The 19,914-nt window shown below is 35.6% G+C and overlaps 1 protein-coding gene across 2 annotated transcripts in view; it reads right to left on the reverse strand.

Annotated features, from left to right (window-relative positions):
- Med (Smad/Smad4 homolog Medea) overlaps nucleotides 1–19,914 on the reverse strand; it is a 235,207-nt gene that overhangs the window by 111,928 nt on the left and 103,365 nt on the right. For both annotated transcript variants that reach the window (XM_090381912.1, XM_090381911.1), the window contains exons 8-9: nucleotides 17,548–17,655; nucleotides 6,277–6,369 (exon numbers count right to left, since the gene is read on the reverse strand). In XM_090381912.1, coding sequence (XP_090238038.1) covers nucleotides 6,277–6,369; nucleotides 17,548–17,655 — 201 coding nt within the window. The remainder of the gene's footprint in view (nucleotides 1–6,276; nucleotides 6,370–17,547; nucleotides 17,656–19,914) is intronic.

The following is a 19,914-nucleotide window of genomic DNA, read 5'->3' on the forward strand; positions in this document are numbered from 1 at the left end:
TCTCGGGGGGGTGGGGGGTACCGCTAAATTAATATGTAATTGGCATTATCCTAAATTTTGTATAGTTTTTGTTAATTGGATTTAAAGTTCGAAATTATACAAGGGTTTCTGGGCTACTATTTATATCTATTCTTTCTTTTCGTTCGTTTGTTTATTTGGGTTATTTTATATTAATTTTCACTCTACAGTTTTTGCCATACTACTGGCTTATGTTTTATTTTATTTAATTTAAAAATTGGATGATATATAATATATATACTTGTGTGTGTGTGTTGGGGTGAATATCCTTCAGCTCCTGGAAATACTCATTTTTTTTAACGCAGTCAGGTAGCATCATCAGGAAGCACTAAGCGGCATTTCTGCTGTTTAGTGCTTGAGGGGAGCTGCTGTACGAAAACCATAAGAATGGCCAGTGACGGTAATACTAAGGTATAGGGAAATAAAAATTAATAAATAAATAAATAACATCCCCCCCGACATACACAACTTAGATTTGGTTTCCTCACCAAGCCTAACCATCAGTCCCTTTCTTTCGTTAATACGGGTACAGTGCCATAAAAAGTCAAAAAGGAAATAAGATTTTTTGAAGACGAAGGAATAAAGGGAGGGGGGGGGGGTTAAACTGCAACTCATCTATGACTATCTCAGTACAAAGCACCAATCAGCACAGAATCCAAAAGGACGTTTTCTGTCGCTAATTAAGTATGTACCAAAATTAGGTTCAGTTTAAATGATAACAATATTGAGTTTCTTAAGAGCTTACTTTATTCAGACAGGTAGTGTGAATGATTATTTTTTTGTTTTTAGAATATCTGTAGGTTTAATAATTTTTGCTAAAATATTTATTACTATAACTAAAGTTTGATTTAAAATGGGAATTCAAGTAATTACTTGTTTTTTCCGTACTTTATAGTGCCCCAGATACTGGCCACTCCCTTGGCGAGTTGAATGGTGATATTATTATAGAAAAGTGTAACGTGCATTTGTGTCAATTGGAACCAGTGGTTTCCCCATCTCTACATTGCAATTAGGTGCAATAAGCACTAACTGTCATCAAATTTTATTGTGAAAAATGTTTTTTTTTTTTTTTGGAATACCAGTATCCCGGTTTCATAAATTAAAAATACCAGTACAGTCAGTCCTCGTATAACATGTGTTTACACTACACAAATTCGATCATACACGATTTATAAATAGGAGAACGATATCTTATATAACACGAATCGAATTCGCTTATGCACGATTCGCCTTTGTGTTTACAAGAAATGGTAGTCGAATGCAGAATCATCTCAACCAAACGGAACACGATAGGAATGAAGAGAAGATTCTGAAAATGTATTTATGTTTTTTATATCAGTGAAGGGGAAACACATTTCACCATAATAATGTAAAAACCCACACAATTCTAGCTATCGGTATTATCGCAAATGCAATTAGATCGAGTTTACCAACAGTTTATAACAGATTCCACTAGCAGAAATGCAACTGGAAATTGTTTTTATTGTTTTATGGTAGCAACCCCTAGAAATATGCTTTAGTAAAATGTGAGGTGTTAATAGTGTATCTCTGTCTTTACGGTGTTGTTTATTCAGTTGCTACACGCACGCAGCTTTGTCTATATGTATCAAGCTTGCCTCCTCATTTTGTAATTGTGCTTTATTCCCTAAAAATGAGCAAAATGAAAGACCATATGATATTGCACGTGCTACAGACCTAAATGAGGCAACGCCGAGAATTACAAAGAATGCAGAGAAAATAAAAACAACTTTTATAGCAGGAACAACTCAAAGTGTAATTAAAATCCATTAGATCAAGACACAAAGAATTGGAAGAGATGGAACGGCTGTCATCTGTTTGGATAGAAAATCAAACAAAAAACAAGTGTGCTTACGATAGAAGCAAAAGCATTAGCAATATTTTATTACGTAATAGTCGTAATAAAATATGTATTTTATTACGACTATTACAAATGTGTGTTCAATCTTGGGTGGTCGGCACCTAACCCTATTTTTCCCATAGGGCCTGTTGTTTATATTGCACGATTTTGCATTGCACGAGGGTTTCTAAGAACACAACTATCGTGCTATACGATGAATGACTGTATTAAGATTTTGACTGGTATTGTGAGCCCTAATGTGAATGTAGCAACAAATTTTTCGATTTCTGTAATAAGTAAATTTGTTCTATGCTGACTTTTTATAAGCACTTGTGAATTTGTTTCAACTATGTGCAATAAAATATGTATATATACATATATATCTATCTTCTTCCAGTCATATAGCTCCCTGAGGAACTGTTGTGGCCACCAACAAATTCCTCCAACTGCATCGATCGTGTGCTATACAAGCAGCATCGAAAAGTATTATGCCCAGAAGTTCATTGATCCCATTCTTCCACCTAGTTGCAGGTCTTCCTCTGCACCTCTTCCCCTTGATTTTCCCTTCCATTATATTCTTCAACAGAAAGTTTTCCCTTCTTACTACAAAGGGTACTAGGAAAGTTTTGCAATGTGACGCAACAATGAATCACAGAAAGCTGCTTGTTGCTGCATGTTGAGACATGTTCATACGTGCATAGTAGCCGCCGCGCCAAGTCGATGGGCTCAGTTATTCATTAGTAGTGAGAGTGTAAAGTGCTTGCGATGGCATCGTGGTCACGAAATGAGATAAGGACAGTTTTGCGGTATAATTTCGTGCGTGGTTTAACCATAGACCAGTGCTTAGAAGAAATGACTCTTGCACTAGATGATGATTGTCCACATCGTACAACGATATTCAGGTGGTATAGAGAATTCCAAAAGGGGAAATTTCACTCTGGAGGATTCTGAGAGGCCGGGAAGGCCACGAACGTCAGTTACAGAGGAAAACGTTACTGCTGTGAGGAAAATGCTTGACGAAAACAGGCGAGTGACCTACCAACAGATAGAGGATACTTTGGGCCTAAATGCACCAGCAATTCGTTTGATTCTGCAAGATCATTTGCACATGAAGAAACTTTGTTCTCTCTGGGTGCCGCATCAACTGACTGAAGAGCAGATGACACGACGTGTGACTTGGTGCCGGGAGATGTTAAAAAATGAGCAAAATGAGTTTGATAAGGGACAATCTCGGTATGTGAACAACATCGTGACAGGTGACGAGACTTGGCTGTACTATTACGATCTGCCGACCAAGGCTCAAAACAAAGTTTGGGTCTTTGATGATGACGACACACCCATAACTGTCAGAAAATCCCGATCTGTAAAGAAGAAAATGATAGCTGTATTTTTCAAACCGAGTGGAATTGTGGAACGTGTCATTTTGGACACGCAGAAGACAGTCACAGCTAAGTGGTATACTGAACAATGCCCGCCTAAAGTCATTGGATCTATGAAGAACCTGCGACCAAAGTCAAGAATGGACACCTGGTACCTCCATCACGATAATGCTAGAGCTCACCGTGCCAAAGCCTGCACCGAATATTTGACCACGACAGGACTGAAACTTCTCGAGCACCCTCCCAACAGTCCAGACCTTGCTCCCTGCGACTTTGCACTGTTCCCGCATGTGAAAATGAAGCTAAAAGGGAGGCAGTTTTCCAGTGATGAGGACCTTCTATGGGCTTGGGACAACGAGTGTGCTTTACTCCCTAGTGAAACTTGGCAGAACTGGTTTAAAGATTGGTTTCGGAGGATGGAGAGATGTACTGAATGTAGAGGAAATTACTTTGAAAAAATTAAATAAACAAAGCTGTATTGCAAAACTTTCCTAGTACCCTTTGTATATGACCAAAAAACTTGAATTTTCTTTTGTTGATGCTATGAAGAAGAATTTTAGGCCTGCCAATTTTATTCAATACCCACTCATTTGTTCTTCGATCCAAGTAAGAAATATGCAGTATTCTCCCGTAATACCACATTTCAAATGCCTCAATTTTCTTCCTGTCAATTCTTTTCAGATTCCGTCCTTCCATCCATAAGTAGCAACTGGAAAAATTAACGAATCAATGATTCTCAGCTTCATCTTTAGGGGCAGATCATGATCTCTCCATAATTTTATCAGATCAGCAACCAACATTTTAGCAATTGCCTGTCGTCTCTTTACATCATTTGAGCAGTCACTATTTTTATTTATTCTTGACCCTAAGTAAACCAATTCATCAACTTCGATATCTTGCCCATTAACCTTCACTTTACTGGAATCGAGATTATCACCAATCACCATAATTTTAGTTTTACACACATTCAGAAACAATCCATTTTTCTTGCTTCACATACTCTCCTCAGAGTTTGTTTAAGATGATCTTTAGAATTACAAATTAGCACAGTATCATCTGCATAACTAAGGTTGTTTATCTTCAGTCCTCCAATTTTGATGCCAGTCTCTAAACCTTCCAAAGCTTCACGCATAATATCTTCGGCATAAAGATTAAAAAGGTGAGGTCACAAAATACAGCCCTGCCTGACACCGTTATCTATTGTGAAAAAGTCTGTTTCCCATGTTCATTCTCGCAGTTCCTTCTTGTTCCTGGTAGAGTAGCTTAATAGCTGAATTATGTGGATTGGGAAACCCATAATAGTCATCGTTTCCCATAGTTTCTCATGTTGAACACAATCAAATGCTTTTGCATAATCTATAAAACACAAAACAACTGGAACGTTGAATTCTTTGCATTTTTCAATAATCAGTCATAGGCTTAAGATCTGACCTCTAGTTCCTCTATCCCTTCTGAAACCTGCTTGCTCTTCTGACATTTTTTCAAGTTTTCTTGAGATTCTGTTCAATATGATTTTAAGAAGAATCTTGCTAGCATGAGAAATTAGGCTAATAGTCATGTAATTTGAACAAATTTTCAGATCTCCTTTTTTTTAGTAAGGGGATGAAAATTGATTTCTTCTAATAATTTTATGAAAAAACGGCACACTTCACACCTGTAGCTTTAATCAATTCTGCCAGGATTCCATCAATTCCAGGTGACTTGCCACACGTAAGTTCTCTGATGGCTTTTTCGACTTCTTTCTTCAGTTTGGTTTGGTTTTTTTTTTTTTTTTTTTTTTTAGGAGCATTAGCAACTAAGGCCATATTGCTCCGGGATATGCAGTGGTCATTCCCTGACCTTTCCGCATCCTCCGTATTTGGTGGTAACAGGCTCAAACCCCGGTATAATCAAGAAGAGTGTGCTACGCACTGCTGCTCCTTCCCACCTGGCTACAGAGGCGCCTCTTCCTTCAGTGGAACTGGTTCATGATCACACTCTTGAAAAGGGGTTGGCAGATCAGTAGTGTCAGCAGGTGTTCAGAAGAGTTGCTTACAGTATTCTTTCCACCTTCCTTTGATTGTGTTCTCCTCTGTTACAATTTCCCCTTTGGAGTCCTTAATTACATTAAGTTTTGGTCGGAACTTTTGTCTTAAGGACTTAATTACATCATACATCTTTTTAGTGTTGTTTCGTTTGTTGTGTTATTCGATTTCTTTACACTTTTGAATAATCCTGTTTGTCCTGGCTTAAACAGCACTTAACGACTTTGCTTAGCTCCTGATACTCTTCGTTTCCTTGTACACCCTGGGCTTTTGCAGTTCTTCTCTGTTCAATAAGTTTAAAAGTGACTTCCGTAATCCAAAGCTTCCTGATCTTTGACCTTTCTCTAATGTGTCTATTTGCTGAATCCTTAATAATGCTTTTTGTATTTTCCCACATTTCCCCAAGCAGCATATATATATAATATATACATATATATATATAATTATTTTTTTTTTTATTTTTTTTTTTTTTGCCAAAATTTGCTTTCTAAAACCCACATGCATGTCTATTGTTCAGAGTGTCTTATAGTGTGGAAAATATAATACCTAGTTCTCATTATTTGTGAACATTAATGAGATCTTTTATGTTGCATGGCTAGGAAGCAGAAGGAAATTCCAAGAAAAGTATGGTTTATCAACATATCAATCATTTATTAAATTGTACTCAGTTCATAACAGTATGAACCATTTTATCCTTCCATGAACAAATTCAATTTAGAACAAATAATATGTGAAAATTATTCTTCATGCTGTAATGATTCTTGATTTTCTTGATTCTCCCCCTCCTTTTACTGCTTCTATACAAAAAAGAAAGGAGGGCTAAAGATAAAAGAGAAGTGATGAATCAGATATCTTTTAAACATCAGGCCAACATGCTGACGTGGTGGTCTGATGTTCAATAACTTATACCAGCTGAACAATGGAAATGCAATTTCATAAAAGCATTTTTTTTCTGACTTCATTAGAAACAAAGCAAAGCATATATGCAACTACTTACAATAGCCAGGGTGCTGGGGTCTGATGTTTTCAGGAGGTACCATTGTCTGAGTATAAGAAAGTGTGCTACCACCACTCCAAGTATTGGTTCCTGCTAAAATAACAGTAAAATATGATTTAAACCTTCAACTCTGTGAAAACATTTGCATATTTATTATAGGCCAAAAGTAACTGTTCTTTTATACGAGGTGTGCATGAACTTTCTTTACAAAACTAGTGTTATTGTGTGAATAGGGTACATGACAAACCTGAAGCCACACCCAAGTGACAGGGATATCTTCAAGTTTTAATTATACATGTTTGATGTAGGTACCTTTAGCTACTCTGCAAATGTCCCACCTATAATCCAATTCCTCCTATATTCAGTACAACATATCTCTGTCAACACAACTGATTGCTTCTGAAATGTGTTGTTTAAGTTAAATAATGGTTCTTGGCAAGGGTGGAACATACACCTGGTCTCTCACAAATCTCAAGAGAGTAAAATCCAAAGGAGTCAGATCAGAAGATTATGGAGCAGCTCCAAAATCATTCCTCCTCTTCCAATCTACTTCCCAAAAAGCATTGTATTCAAACTTCTTTGTGGTAATCTGTCAGAGCTCTATCTTGCTGGAAATCAAGTTGCCATCATTATCATCCTGCAATAAGGGCATAAGGAAATTATGTAAATGTCCAGATACCTGATGCCTATGATGGTAGCTTCTCCAAAGAAGAAAGTTCTGTATGTTTTGTGACAATTCATCACATAAAAGGTATCAAACTGGATTCTTAACTCTAACAGAATCATCTCGGCATCAACAAAACTTTTGAGACGATGTCACCCACAATAGGAACAGAATTAACAAGCTACACAAATTCAATCTCTTAAAAGTACTCAAGAACATCTTCAACCCTGAAGATTTCAGTTCTCTTATGAAAGTACAAGATAAATATCAATACCACCTACAACTGAAAGTGAACTTCTAGAAAAAAACTTTCCAAAACCAACGCGGTACCAGCTACCTCATCCTCAGTCTGGTTCATTCCATAGAAAATTTACCAGTCATTTCTGACAACACAGGCCATCAGGTATCACCTGAAGAATCCCATTGTTCAGAAGAGCTACTCATAACACAACTACAGAGGCAATGGACAGACACAAAGAGAGTGAAATACCAACAACTCCATGACAGCAGACAGAGAGAACAGCAGCACTAACAACAGCAGCAATACCAAGAAGAGGAAGAATCAGTAAGATCTGGTTCCAAATTCATAGTTAGTAACCCACTTCCTGTGGTAGTTAAAACAGAGATGTTTAAAAATCCCACTGGTGACCCTCACTCCACGTCCTCACATAAAAATTTTGTCCGTAATCTATTTCTGAGTTGTGTTCTTTTATTCTTTTAAAAAAAATAATCTTCTGCAAGTTTGTCCAATTTAAGATCTTAGGCAATCTCTGCATTTTAAATTGCACACCAGCTGTTTTGTGGAAAGAGCTTTTGTCAGTGTAGAAGTCGGAAATGGGATTTTAATATTTTTTATGGTGTTAGTTTTGGTGGGTCTGGTATATAATCTATAATTTTTGGCTATGCTCTTAATCTGTTCACTAATTTGGGAGACACAGAGGATGTAACGCACTTATTCTTCTGGTTTGTCGGCAGGTGAATATGTATGTAGCCATCTTTTGTTGTTTTAATAGTTTTCTTTGAGTTTTTGTGGGTAACTGTTATTTATAAATACAGTAGACTCTCGATTTTCTGGTTAATCCAAGAATACAGCAAGTCCCTGACATATGTAAGAGTACGTTCCAGGACTTCTTACGTAAGTCGAATTTTATGTAACTAACTCGGAAATAACTAATAAAATATTAGTTCTATATCCTTGATATGCCAAAATTACAAACACCACATAATATCCTCCGAAGAATGAAGAAAAATAGTTATGTATTTTTAATTAGTTCAATTAAAAACTTTATCTGGGGACAGCAGTTAAGTAGCCAGAGTGGCACATAAGAAAAGAAAACATAAAAGGAAGAAAAAACGCATGTTATTGTACTGTAAAAATTGATTTGTATTTCATAGCCTTGGTTATTATATAGTTAACTTCATTGGTGCCAATCGCTTCACCCACTTCTCGTATTCTGTCTTTCTACTTTATTGTGCTCACCGTTGCCACTGACAAATCTGAATTCCGCGTGATACTTGTTAATATTTGGCCATTTTCATATATTGTTATTATTTTAATTTTCTAATCCAAAACGATCGCTTTCCTTTTCTTGATAGATTTACTAGTAGCGCTGTCACTTATTCTCTTAGTCGGCACCATGATAACAGTGAAAATTAAATTTTCTAAAAAGAACTTCACAGAGTTAAGACGAAAACTCACTATTACACCCCACACAAGCTCACATTTTACTAAAGCACATTTCTGGAGGTCAGTGCCATAAAATAATAAAAACAATTTGCACTTTCTGGGTTATTGGGCTTTTCTCTTAGTGCAATTCATTATAAACAGGTAGTAAACTTGATCTTTGTTAGTTGTTGGTGCATCGGCTTCTGTGGCCATAATGCACCTCCCAAGGTTTTTGCACTACTCTGATCCAAGCCTGAGGCATGATTCGAACCTGCAACCTTTGGGTTGCCAGGCAGGCACTTCACCCACCCGGCTAGCCTGGTCGGCAGTAAACTTGATCTTATTGCATTCGCGATAATACCGATAGCTGGAATTCTAAGGGTTTTTACGCTATTATGGTGAAATGTGTGTCCCTTTCACTGAAATCTTCAGTCATATAAAAAAAATATAAATAATGTAACATAAGTCCAAAGCTACATGAGTCGGGAACTTACTGTATCGAAAAATATTCAGTAACCTATGTAAAAAAACGAAATGAGTGTCCAATACATGAGTAGTGCATATTGGACACGCATTTATCTTTTATGTTGTCACGTATGGTTCTGTCACCAGCATTATAATGGTTCTTGAGAGATTTAATGGATGCACCGTTTTCAAACTGCAAACAAATTGTCCTTTTGCGGTGCGACGGAACACAACAATCGACGCGACGTACTAAAAGAAACTAAACATTTGGTCTCTATCTCTTTTTTTTTTAGCTGCAGAGGGGTTTGCAAGATAATAATCTCCCAATGACGACTTATCACACCGCTTCTTGTCGCTTATTTACAACTTGCAAAACATCTGTGTATACCTATTCTAGTTATTACTTGAATTTTATAACTTCTGATCGATTTTTTTTTTTTTTTTAATTTGGAGTTGAAGTGTCCCTGTGTTAATCGAGAGTCTGCTGTATTTGGGATATTCTGTTCATTTCTTCCTTGGGTGCCTGGTCTTTGCATAACTGGGATACTGTATAGATGAAGCATTTAAGGATGCCTATTTTTGTATTCATGGGATGATTTGAATTGTATTTTAGGATAGCTTCAGTGTCTGTAAGTTTTCTGTATGTTTCTATCGAGAGAGAGAGAGAGAGAGATATTGTATTTCGTTAATCATAGATCTAGGAATGGTATGTTGTTATTTTTCTCTATTCCTATTTTAAATTTTATGTATAGATGTACAGTGTTTAAATAACTGTGGAAGTTGTATAATTCTTCTGATCCATAAGGCCAAATGGTTAGTATGTTATTGACATATCTTCCCCAATGTGGGTTTGGTGAGAAATTATCTAAAGCTATTTTTTTCAAATGCACTCATGAAAATTTCTGCAAGGAGGGAAGAGAAGCAGTTGCCCATACTCAGCCCAATTTTTTTTGTATGTACAGGATGTTAGGAAATCTGAAACAGCCATCCCCAGCTGAAAGCTCAGTCAGGTCCAAAATGCCATTTGTATTCGGAGAGTTCAAAAAAGGAAGTCATGCTAATAATTTTTCTAATTTGTTGTCTTATGGTTTTTATTTCGTTCAAAGAGACATTGGTAAACATTTTGCTTACATCAAATGAGATTACTAAATAACTGTTATCTAGGTAGATGAACTGGATTAGTCTGCGTAGGTGATACGAATTTTTTTTATGGATCATAGGTTATTTGGGTGTGTTGGAACAACTATACTTATCAGTCAATAGCAACATTGCACCCTGGGTGGTTTTTTCCCCTCATTGACAATTAGTCTAATGGGTATCATTCTTTGTGAGCTTTTATGTTGCCAAATAATGTAAGGGATTCATTCAGGGTTATCCAGAATGTTTTCTTCTATTTTTAAGCATTTTAGGTTTTGTTTTTAATATAGTTGATTCTCTTTGTAGAGTCATTTTTGACTACTGAGTAAGTATTCTTATCTGCTAGGTCTCATAGTGTACTATTGTGATCTTCAGTATTAATGATTACAACAACATTCCCTTTATCGTCTTTTGTAATATGTATGTTGCTGTCTGATCCTGGTTGGGAAGGGGTTTTCCTGAGAGGTAAAGAAAGGTTGTTTTTTGAATGCTTGATCATATTTGTTTTTGTGTAGAACATTCATAATTTAAAGTGATGCTGAGTATTTGGTTGTGGGTGCTTTTGATATTCAGGAAATTGGTATTTAGCTGTGATATTTTAAAACACCCCTGTTTTAACTACCGATAGGTACGCAAACACAAATTTTGGTAAAAAGAAACTTCGTTATTGTGTCCAGTAATTCCTATACATTGTCAGGCAGATGGTCTTAGCATTGAATGTCTCTTTTCAATCGGTTAGAATCAGCTGAGTTGGGCAACCATGGAAAGATGGAGAATTCACTGTCAATGTTCTTGAGACCAGTTAACAACCTGCCAGGCCTTGTGGCATGGTGCGTTGTCATGTTGATAGACACCACCAAAACTGTATGGTTATACTGTCATCACAAAGGGGTGTACTTGGTTGGCAGTGATAGAAAGGCAGACATTCCCATCAAGCTGTTGACTAACAGTGATCAGAGAACCCAGGGGATGTCACTGTTAACAGTGCCCCCAAAAGCATAACACCACTGTCTTCAGCATGCCAAAAACCAGGTGACAGATTTCCACATCAGTTGCCCAGCATTGGTGCTAATGTGCTCATGAAAGGCAAGTGTTTCTTGTGCCTTGCAGTGAGCATGGGTAACCATGATGAGATAAGGTCTGACAAAGTCTATGTGCATATTGGTCTTTTATGTAATCAAATAATATATGGTGACCTTTCATCCAACCCCACAGGCAAAAATCTAAAGGGTTTAGATCTGGTGGCCAATTTTATGAATCACTGCAACCAACTGAGCACTCAGGAAACTAGTGACTGCGGTGAGTAACCACTACAATGAGAAGAGCTCCATTGTAATGGAAATATATTCAACATCATGTAGCCAAAAGGTACATCTTCTAAAGTTGTGGCAATTTGTTTTTTCGAAATTGTAAGATAGATCTGTCCAGTATGATGACCTTCAAAAATAAATGGACCAATCAACTGATCCCAGAAGATTCCAAACCACACATCAACACTGAAATGGTGTTGAAAATTATCCTCTCTAGTGGCAAGAGAATTTATTTCTGACCAAACATATGAACTGTGTGTGTGTGTGTGTGTGTGTGTGTGTGTGTGTGTGTGTGTGTGTGTGTGTGTGTGTGTGTGTGTGTTGCCGACACCACCTTGGATGAGCTAAGCTTTATCACTGAATAGGATATAACTACAGTGAAACTTCCCTTTAACAGACAGGCATGGGGAACAAAAATTTGTCCGTTAGAGAGAAGTGTCCACTAACAAGAAGTCTCAGGGAGAAAAAAAAAAAAGAAAGAAAGAAAAATCATTAAACGTTTAATGTAAAATTAAATTAAAATATATACAGATTTTGAACAATATTTTTGTAAATAATATACAATTACATGGTAAACGTTTAATGTAAAATTAAATTAAATTATATACAGATTTGGCACAATATTTTTGTAAATAATATACATACAATTGTGCTATGCATATTATGATTTATCTTAAGAAAAATACATACAGTAATCACTTATTTTCTTCTGCACCTTCTTCCGGCTGATAATTTTGTTTTCAACATTTGTTTGGAGTGAAGAAACCATCGAAAGTCCTTCGGTATCTTCTTCAGTGGCGAAAAACATTTTTAAACAATTGATTTGTATGAACACTTCTTCTATTTTCATCGGTGGTTCGTTGTTAATATGTTCTTCGACAGAATGACCTCCTTCCATTTCTTCATCCTCAGGAGGAACTTCTTGAAAAATATCGATGATAATGTTGTTGATATCTTAGAGCACCATCTTCTGTAGTGAGGTTCGAGTCTATATCTTTGTAGCCAGGGTCACTTGTAGCTGAAGTATCGTACATTATCAATAGATGAAGTTCTTGTTCTTCTTGGTGCTCCACATTGCTGTTCACAACTTCAATTTTTGTGTTTGAGAAGCCAGACTTTACAAAACAGTTCACGACAGTTTGTTTTCTAATTCTGTTTACTGAAGAGGAAATCCATTGAATCGCATCTAGGATGCTGATTTTCTTTGCAAGGTCACTCGCACATGTTACATCGTTCATGTTTGCAATAAGATGTCTTAAAACATGTTTTCTGTAGTGAAGTTTAAAATTTTTTATTATCCCTTGATCCAAGGGTTGACACTCTGCAGATGTGTTTGGTGGCAGAAAAACGATTTGAATGTTGGACAATTCAATGTGTGGGTGAGATGCAGCATTATCCATGAAAAGAATAACTTTTCTCTTTTGACGAATCATGTTTTGGTTAAAGTGACTTATCCGTTTGCTCATGATATCTCGTGTCATCCACGCTTTTTTATTAGACTTCCAGTCAACATTCAAAAGATTCAACTTTATGCCCTTGAAACAACGAGGATTTTATGGTTTTCCTATAACAAGAGGTTGTTCAAAGTCTCCCAGCATATTTGTACACAATAGTACAGTCAAGCGTTCCTTAGAAATTTTTCCGCCCTGGCACTTTTCGTTTTTTAGACTCATTTTTTTTCAGGAAGAGCTTTAAAAAACAACCCTGTTTCGTCACAGTTGTAAATATCCTTAGCTTCAAAATGACAACATAAATCTTCCAATTTGATGGTCCACTCTGTTACAACCCTAGTATCAACAGATCCACCTTCACCTTACTGTTTTCCAAGAAATTTTATGCCGAGTTTTGAACTTGTCTAGCCATCCCACAGAAGCTTTGAACTCATTTACTCCTATAGATTTCGCAACCTCCAAAGCCTCTTCCCTAATAATAGGCCCATTAATGGGAATTTTTTTAGCACGTGCGCGACAAAACCACTCATACGTAACATTGTCAATTTGAAGTCCAACAGTTTTCGGGAATGATTTTTGAACCTGATCATTTACGTGTTGCCAAAATTGTTTGAGCAGTTCATTTTTTTCTTTAGGATGTCACTTACCTGCGTCTTCCCGATTTTGAATTTTGCAGCAAGATTGCGAACACTATTTTTTTGCCGATCATACGCATTAATGAGTTCGACTTTATCTTTTAAAGTTAAATGCTTACGAGAAGACAATGTGCACTTCACACGACACTGAACAAAACTGAAACGACGAAAGGCCGACAAAATTCCGCCCCCATGCACACACCGAATTCATCAGAAGTTTTACATGTGCCTTAAAATTCTTGAAAAAGGGTTTAGAACTGCGATGTAAACCTTGATAAAATTCAGAGAATCGGAAAAAGGAAATAAACACACAATTGAGGCAATACGTGGAAGAAAAGTTCCTAGGAAAAGAGCCGTGAGCTTGCCTGCTGTCCGTTATGGGGAGATCAAATTAAGTGCTAATCTAAACGAAACAGTGCAGATTGTCTGTCCGCATCCGTCACAAGAGAATTTCCGCTAGACAGAAGCTGAAAACACGTTAAAACCAATAGAGGTGAGTTGGGGAATTTGAAAATGTCCATTATAGAGAGATGTCCGTTAATGAGAGGTGTCCGTTAGGAGAAGTTTCACTGTATACAAATGGAGACTGTCGTCCAGCCAGTTAAAAAAATTCCAGCTGTTGGGCACGATCAAAGTTCAAGATATTGAACATGGTGCACATGGTATGCACCATGTTCAATATCTTGAACTTTGATCATAATTATGATGAACACTACAAGTTGAACATGTGGTACGTACGATTATGATGATTATTACCGTATTTCACATCATAGTCAAATGTTTATTCTTTCTAGTTTAATGAGATCAATGAACTGTCATTTTAAAAACAATTTGAAAAAAGTTGGGATTCTGGAATGAAAGACATGATAAACACAACAATCATTGTAGAGCATAATGGCTGACAGATTGCTGCTAGACAGCTGGCTGATGTGTTGTGAATAGGTAACTTGCATTCGTTTCTTAAAGAATATTAAAAAATTCACTTTTACAGCAGGAGCCATCACGGCTTCTGAGGCAGTTTTAGAGGAGATGCCCAAAACTAGAATCTAATCATATCACAAAAGAAATGTTAGGATGTTTTAAGCATGCTGCATTCAAAAGAAGATAATTTTAACTATCCTTTGAAGAGCTAGAAGATGAATGTCCTGTGGCTATTTTCAGCAGGATGATGTCACCTCTCAGGGGTCTGGAATCATTTTTCAAAGATCAAGTAATATTTAAAGGACTAAGCTGCCATGATCAGCAGATCTGACTACTGGTGGGGATACCCGAATTCCCACACTGTGCAGGTACTGCAGGAGAATTGTTAATGATATTACACAAGTTATGCCTTAGCAAGTTGCAGAGAACTGCGTTGCCACATGTGTATGTGCCTATTTAAGAATGGGACATTTTCAGCAACTTTTGTGTTCTGTTTAGATAAATCTATAAAAGTACCCTTAAATAGAATCTTATTTTCCCATGCCTATTAATTTCTGGTTTATAGGAAGAATTTGAGTGGACCAATTAAAGAATCACCCTCTATTTTGCATATATAAAACCTTTTGAAATTAATGATCAATTTTACACTGGCAAAAAAAAAAAAAAAAAAACACACACACACACTGAATCGTCAAATTCAAAGATTACAGAAATCACAGTTGATTTCTGTAATCTTTTGTAATCTGCAGCCCTCATCGATTGTGATTTTGCTATTCACAGTTTCTGTTTCATTTGCCAGTTCTGTTGATCTTTATTCTGCTTACTAATGGTTCCCTTTGTCCTCTCTAGCTTCACCATTTGCAAACAACTTTTTCTTATTTGTGGAAATGTGGAGAGTCGATTTTCAGGAAATTATTAATATTAGTAGTGGCAAATGATGCTCGAATACTTAAAACAACAGCAAAAAAAATTCCCATATCAACCCATCATCCAATCTAATACTTTGTTGAGTTTGTCTTTGAATTTATTCAAATTACCAACACAACATGGAAGTTCATTTGAACAATCAACTGCCCACTAGCTTAAAGCTAATTTCCACACATTTTATGAGTTCAGATAAAAGAAATGTCACAGACATCAATATTCCTTATTACTACCTTTATATCTTCAATAAATACTAATTACTTTTAAAACACTTCATTTGTTGTCAAATTAAAAAAAAATAGTGTATTTTTAAATTAAAAATATTAAAAAACTAACTGTAATAACAATAAATTATTGAAATTAATAATAACTGTTCAATTATAAGTTATATATATATGCAGTATATGTAACATATATATATATATATATATATATATGTAATGGTTATTTTAACTTCAGTGCACAACTATTCTATGAAATATAAATATTTTGAAGTCACAAGGTACCCTCCTGTATAAATAATGGATTGTATTATAAATTCACTTGCCTGGAAATCACCTGACATAATATTTTCAAAAGGAATGTTTTGTTTGGCTACAGTGATGTTCAGTCATTACAAAAGAAAAATATTAGTGAAAGTGGTTCTTCTGAAAGAGACAGCACAAAGTTAAGACATTAGAAAAACAAAATTCATATTAGGGGTAAATTAATATAGCAAAAATAGTGCTTACTCAATTCTGCATAAGTATGGTGCTAATATCAACTATTTGTTACATCAAAAAGCTGAGGATTTTAGAATAACATTTGGATAAGTGTTTGTTCTGATGAGGTTAAAGCTGCAGTATGCATGCTGTCTTCTTTGATAAAGTAAACACAGTATTTTATACACATAACTTACACTTCTAATTCTTCCTATTTCTAGTGTTTAAAAATTATGATTGTGTTATTTTCACTCCCAGGAACATAACCACCTCTTTTCTCATTACTTCAAGTATTTGCTGTTCATGTTTTTTCTCGCTGAGGATCCAATAGTCCCTAATCCCTGCGATCAGCTAGGGAATACCTTTAGTCACTTGATTCCATTATAACCATTTGCACAAGATTCTGGACCAAGCTTTCAAGTTCCCTACTTCCACCAAGAAAGTTCAAAATTATACCAGTGTTTTGACAGTAAAAGTCATGAGTTATGAAAGAAAATCTAAGCAATCACATGTCAAGTTGCAGCTTCCACTCTTTGCAGCAGCAACAACACCAATATTACTGATACCTGCAACTTTCTTTTCGTTTACATGTGAAATTTAAAGTAAACAGTATTATCAATAACATTCTCACTTAAAGTCATTAACTACCAAAACTTGAAAATCCTTCATATAGGGTGGCCACTGAAAGACTGAAGGGTTTGAAAAAGTCATAACTTGTTCATTTTTAATCTTTTTATTTTATTTTTTTACAGGTTATAGAGCATCCCTTGGAGATTAAAATGTGGCCACTGAAAGACTGACCACCCTTTCAGAATCTTCTGAAGTGATGTTCTGGCAATGCCTAGTTGACCAGAGCGACGACGGGTAGAGGCAGTTGGATCCTCAAGGACACTTTGCCGTACAGTTTCCACCGCTGCGTCAGTGCGCACAGGACCTCTTCCTGGAAGATTGCCGACTGATCCAGTTCTTTCAAACCGGGCAATTAGGTTCCAAATCATGTTACTGCTAGGAGGACTTTAAAATGTTGCCGGTATTTTTTCTGAGTTTCAATAATTGATCTTTCACTGGAATAGGAAAACCCAACGAGTTTTACTCATTGCTGGACATCATACGTAGCCATTTTAATCTCCAAGGGATGCTCTATAACCTGTAAAAAAAGAAAATAAAAAAGATTAAAAATGAACAAGTTATGACTTTTTCAAACCCTTCAGTTTTTCAGTGTTTTAGCACCACTGTAACAGTTTTAATCACAAAGGAATGGAGCTTATAGAAATAAAATAATATGTGGCAAACACTGCATTAGTAGCAATGAAAGCATGTAAAATTTTGCCAATGCAAATTCAGGGCAATCAAAGAGTTACTAGAAATTAAAAATTAAATAATATCATATTACTTACTATTATTAGTAAATGGCTGAGATGCAGGTGGCTGGGTTGAACCAAGTCCATTCATTCCATTTTGTTGCAGATGTGATGAAAGAGCTTCAATAGTAGTATTTCCATTAACTAAAAAAAAAAAATCAAATTTTACATTACATTTCAGAAGTATTAGTAAATAGTAATAATTCATAATACACACAAAAAAAAAAAAAAATTAGCAAAAGGCAATGCTCTAGAGAGAAGGTTGCAGAAGGATGTTACATGGTTGGAGAAGGAAGTTACGAAGCAAGCCATTCCCTTGCTGAAGCAAGGAATGGCTTGCTTCAGCATATACCACAACATAGCTTGACTTGCCTCTTTCCACTTTTGTAGGTCAGTAGCTACAAAAATTTCTAGGATCCACAGTTGTGGACATGTTTTTTGCAGCATGAAATGCTGCAAGTTGGATAAATGCAATATCTGATAAATTCTCTCAAAATGAATTCAATATCTGATAAATTCACAAGAAAAGAGGCAAGACACATTTCAAGTTAAAGTATAGTATATGAGAAAAGAAAGACATGAATTTACATCACATAACTCACATGCAAGATACCACAACAACTACATTTAATTTATATACTACTGTTCGACTGTGATGATTATTTTTATTATGGATAGAGATTATAAGTGAGTACATAAAGAAAATCTTTATGTACTCACTTATAATCATATATATACTCACTATACATACAGATCTATGTTTTGTATGTGAGCTCCGGTGTAAAGGTATGCAAATTATGTTTTGTAGGTAACTTTAAACAAAGTCTGTTAAACATACAAACTGTCTTGAAATTCATCTATTACATGCTGCCATCCCTTATCTGTCATTCCAACTAATGGCAGACACAGACATAATAAACAGCAGCACAAAAATAGGTTTGAAAATTGGGAAATATGGCAGATGATACTTATTGACCTCATTGTCTGATTTGAGTTTACAAAAGCCAAATATGAAGAATTCCAAAGAAATGTATTATGTATGTATATTATTTGATTCATCAAATTTATGTATTATTTGATTCAGCAAATAATACATAAATAGATGTAGGGGATATTTTTCCATCAAAAAAATAATGATGGACTTTATTTAAATTTTATTTTTTTATAAAGGTTTCCATGTTTTTTTTTATTCCTGGTTTAAATTTTGATAATAATTTTATTCTAATTATAGTGCTGGGCAATAAAGTCAAAATAAGGATATATTAACATTTTAAAGCATTTATGTATAAAGTTTCATAAAAAAACTCATTCCACAGAGCCTGCTGCTATTAAAGATTCACAAAGATTCCACTTCATGAGACAAACTCATTGCTGAAAGGATTAACCAGAAATTAGTATATAACAGGAATCTGTTATCAACTGAAATTAGAAGTTTAAGTGTGTGACGGGAATAATTTATAAATATTTGCAAATGTGTAAAGCATTTACAATGTCCATATGTATGTACTCCTAATGGACAGATTTCGTGAAATTTTACATCTGGGCCTTTCAGAAACATCTGTCAAGCCATCCAAAATTCCATTAAAATCGGAGTAACAGAACTCTGGACCCCCCCCCCCCACATAAATATTTCGAGTTATTTCTATACACAAATGGCAGTATATTTTGGATATTTGCGCAATTACTCAAAAGGGAAGATTCCCTGCACCATGTAAATTTATATTAGTTTTGGGAGTTCAAGCATTACTCAAGGAGGAAAGTCAAAGTCTGTTATATTGCACTACCTCAAATAAGGAACGCTTCCCCAGTAGAGAAGACTAATGTTACTTATTCTCAATGGTATCCACAAAGAATATTATTTATTCTCGACAGATACCAACACTCAGATGGCACCATTTCGAAGATTGTTGGCTTCTCATCAGTGGACAGATAGGTACCCCAGCACTATAATTAGAATAAAATTATTATCAAAATTTAAACCAATGAGTGACAACCCAGTCACTCATTGTGACTGGTTGTCACTCATTGAGATTGAGGTGTTTAAGGCTCTGAGAGGCAATAGTAAAATGAATGAGAATGAAATATTCGTGGTTATGAATGATTCTAAAACCAGGGACCATAAATTCAAGTTACAGGGAGAGACATTTAGAATGGATTGCAGGAAGTTTAATTTTAGCCAGCGAGTTATAAATTATTGGAATAAGTTACCTACATGGGTAGCAAAGGCTGACAGTTTGGGGAAATTCAAAGATCAGCTGGATAGTTGCCTATGGGAGAAGGGAAATGCATAGGTTGTTATTTCCTTTTCTCTTATTATTATTTATTAATTATTTATTTATTTTATTTCATTTCATTTTTTGGCTAGTGCAGCATAAGCCTTTCGCTTCCTTGCACCATGCGGTC

This window comes from Mastigoproctus giganteus, chromosome 9, assembly GCF_048544385.1.
Source record: "Mastigoproctus giganteus isolate SK-2022 chromosome 9, ASM4854438v1, whole genome shotgun sequence".
Classification (NCBI taxonomy): domain Eukaryota; kingdom Metazoa; phylum Arthropoda; class Arachnida; order Uropygi; family Thelyphonidae; genus Mastigoproctus; species Mastigoproctus giganteus.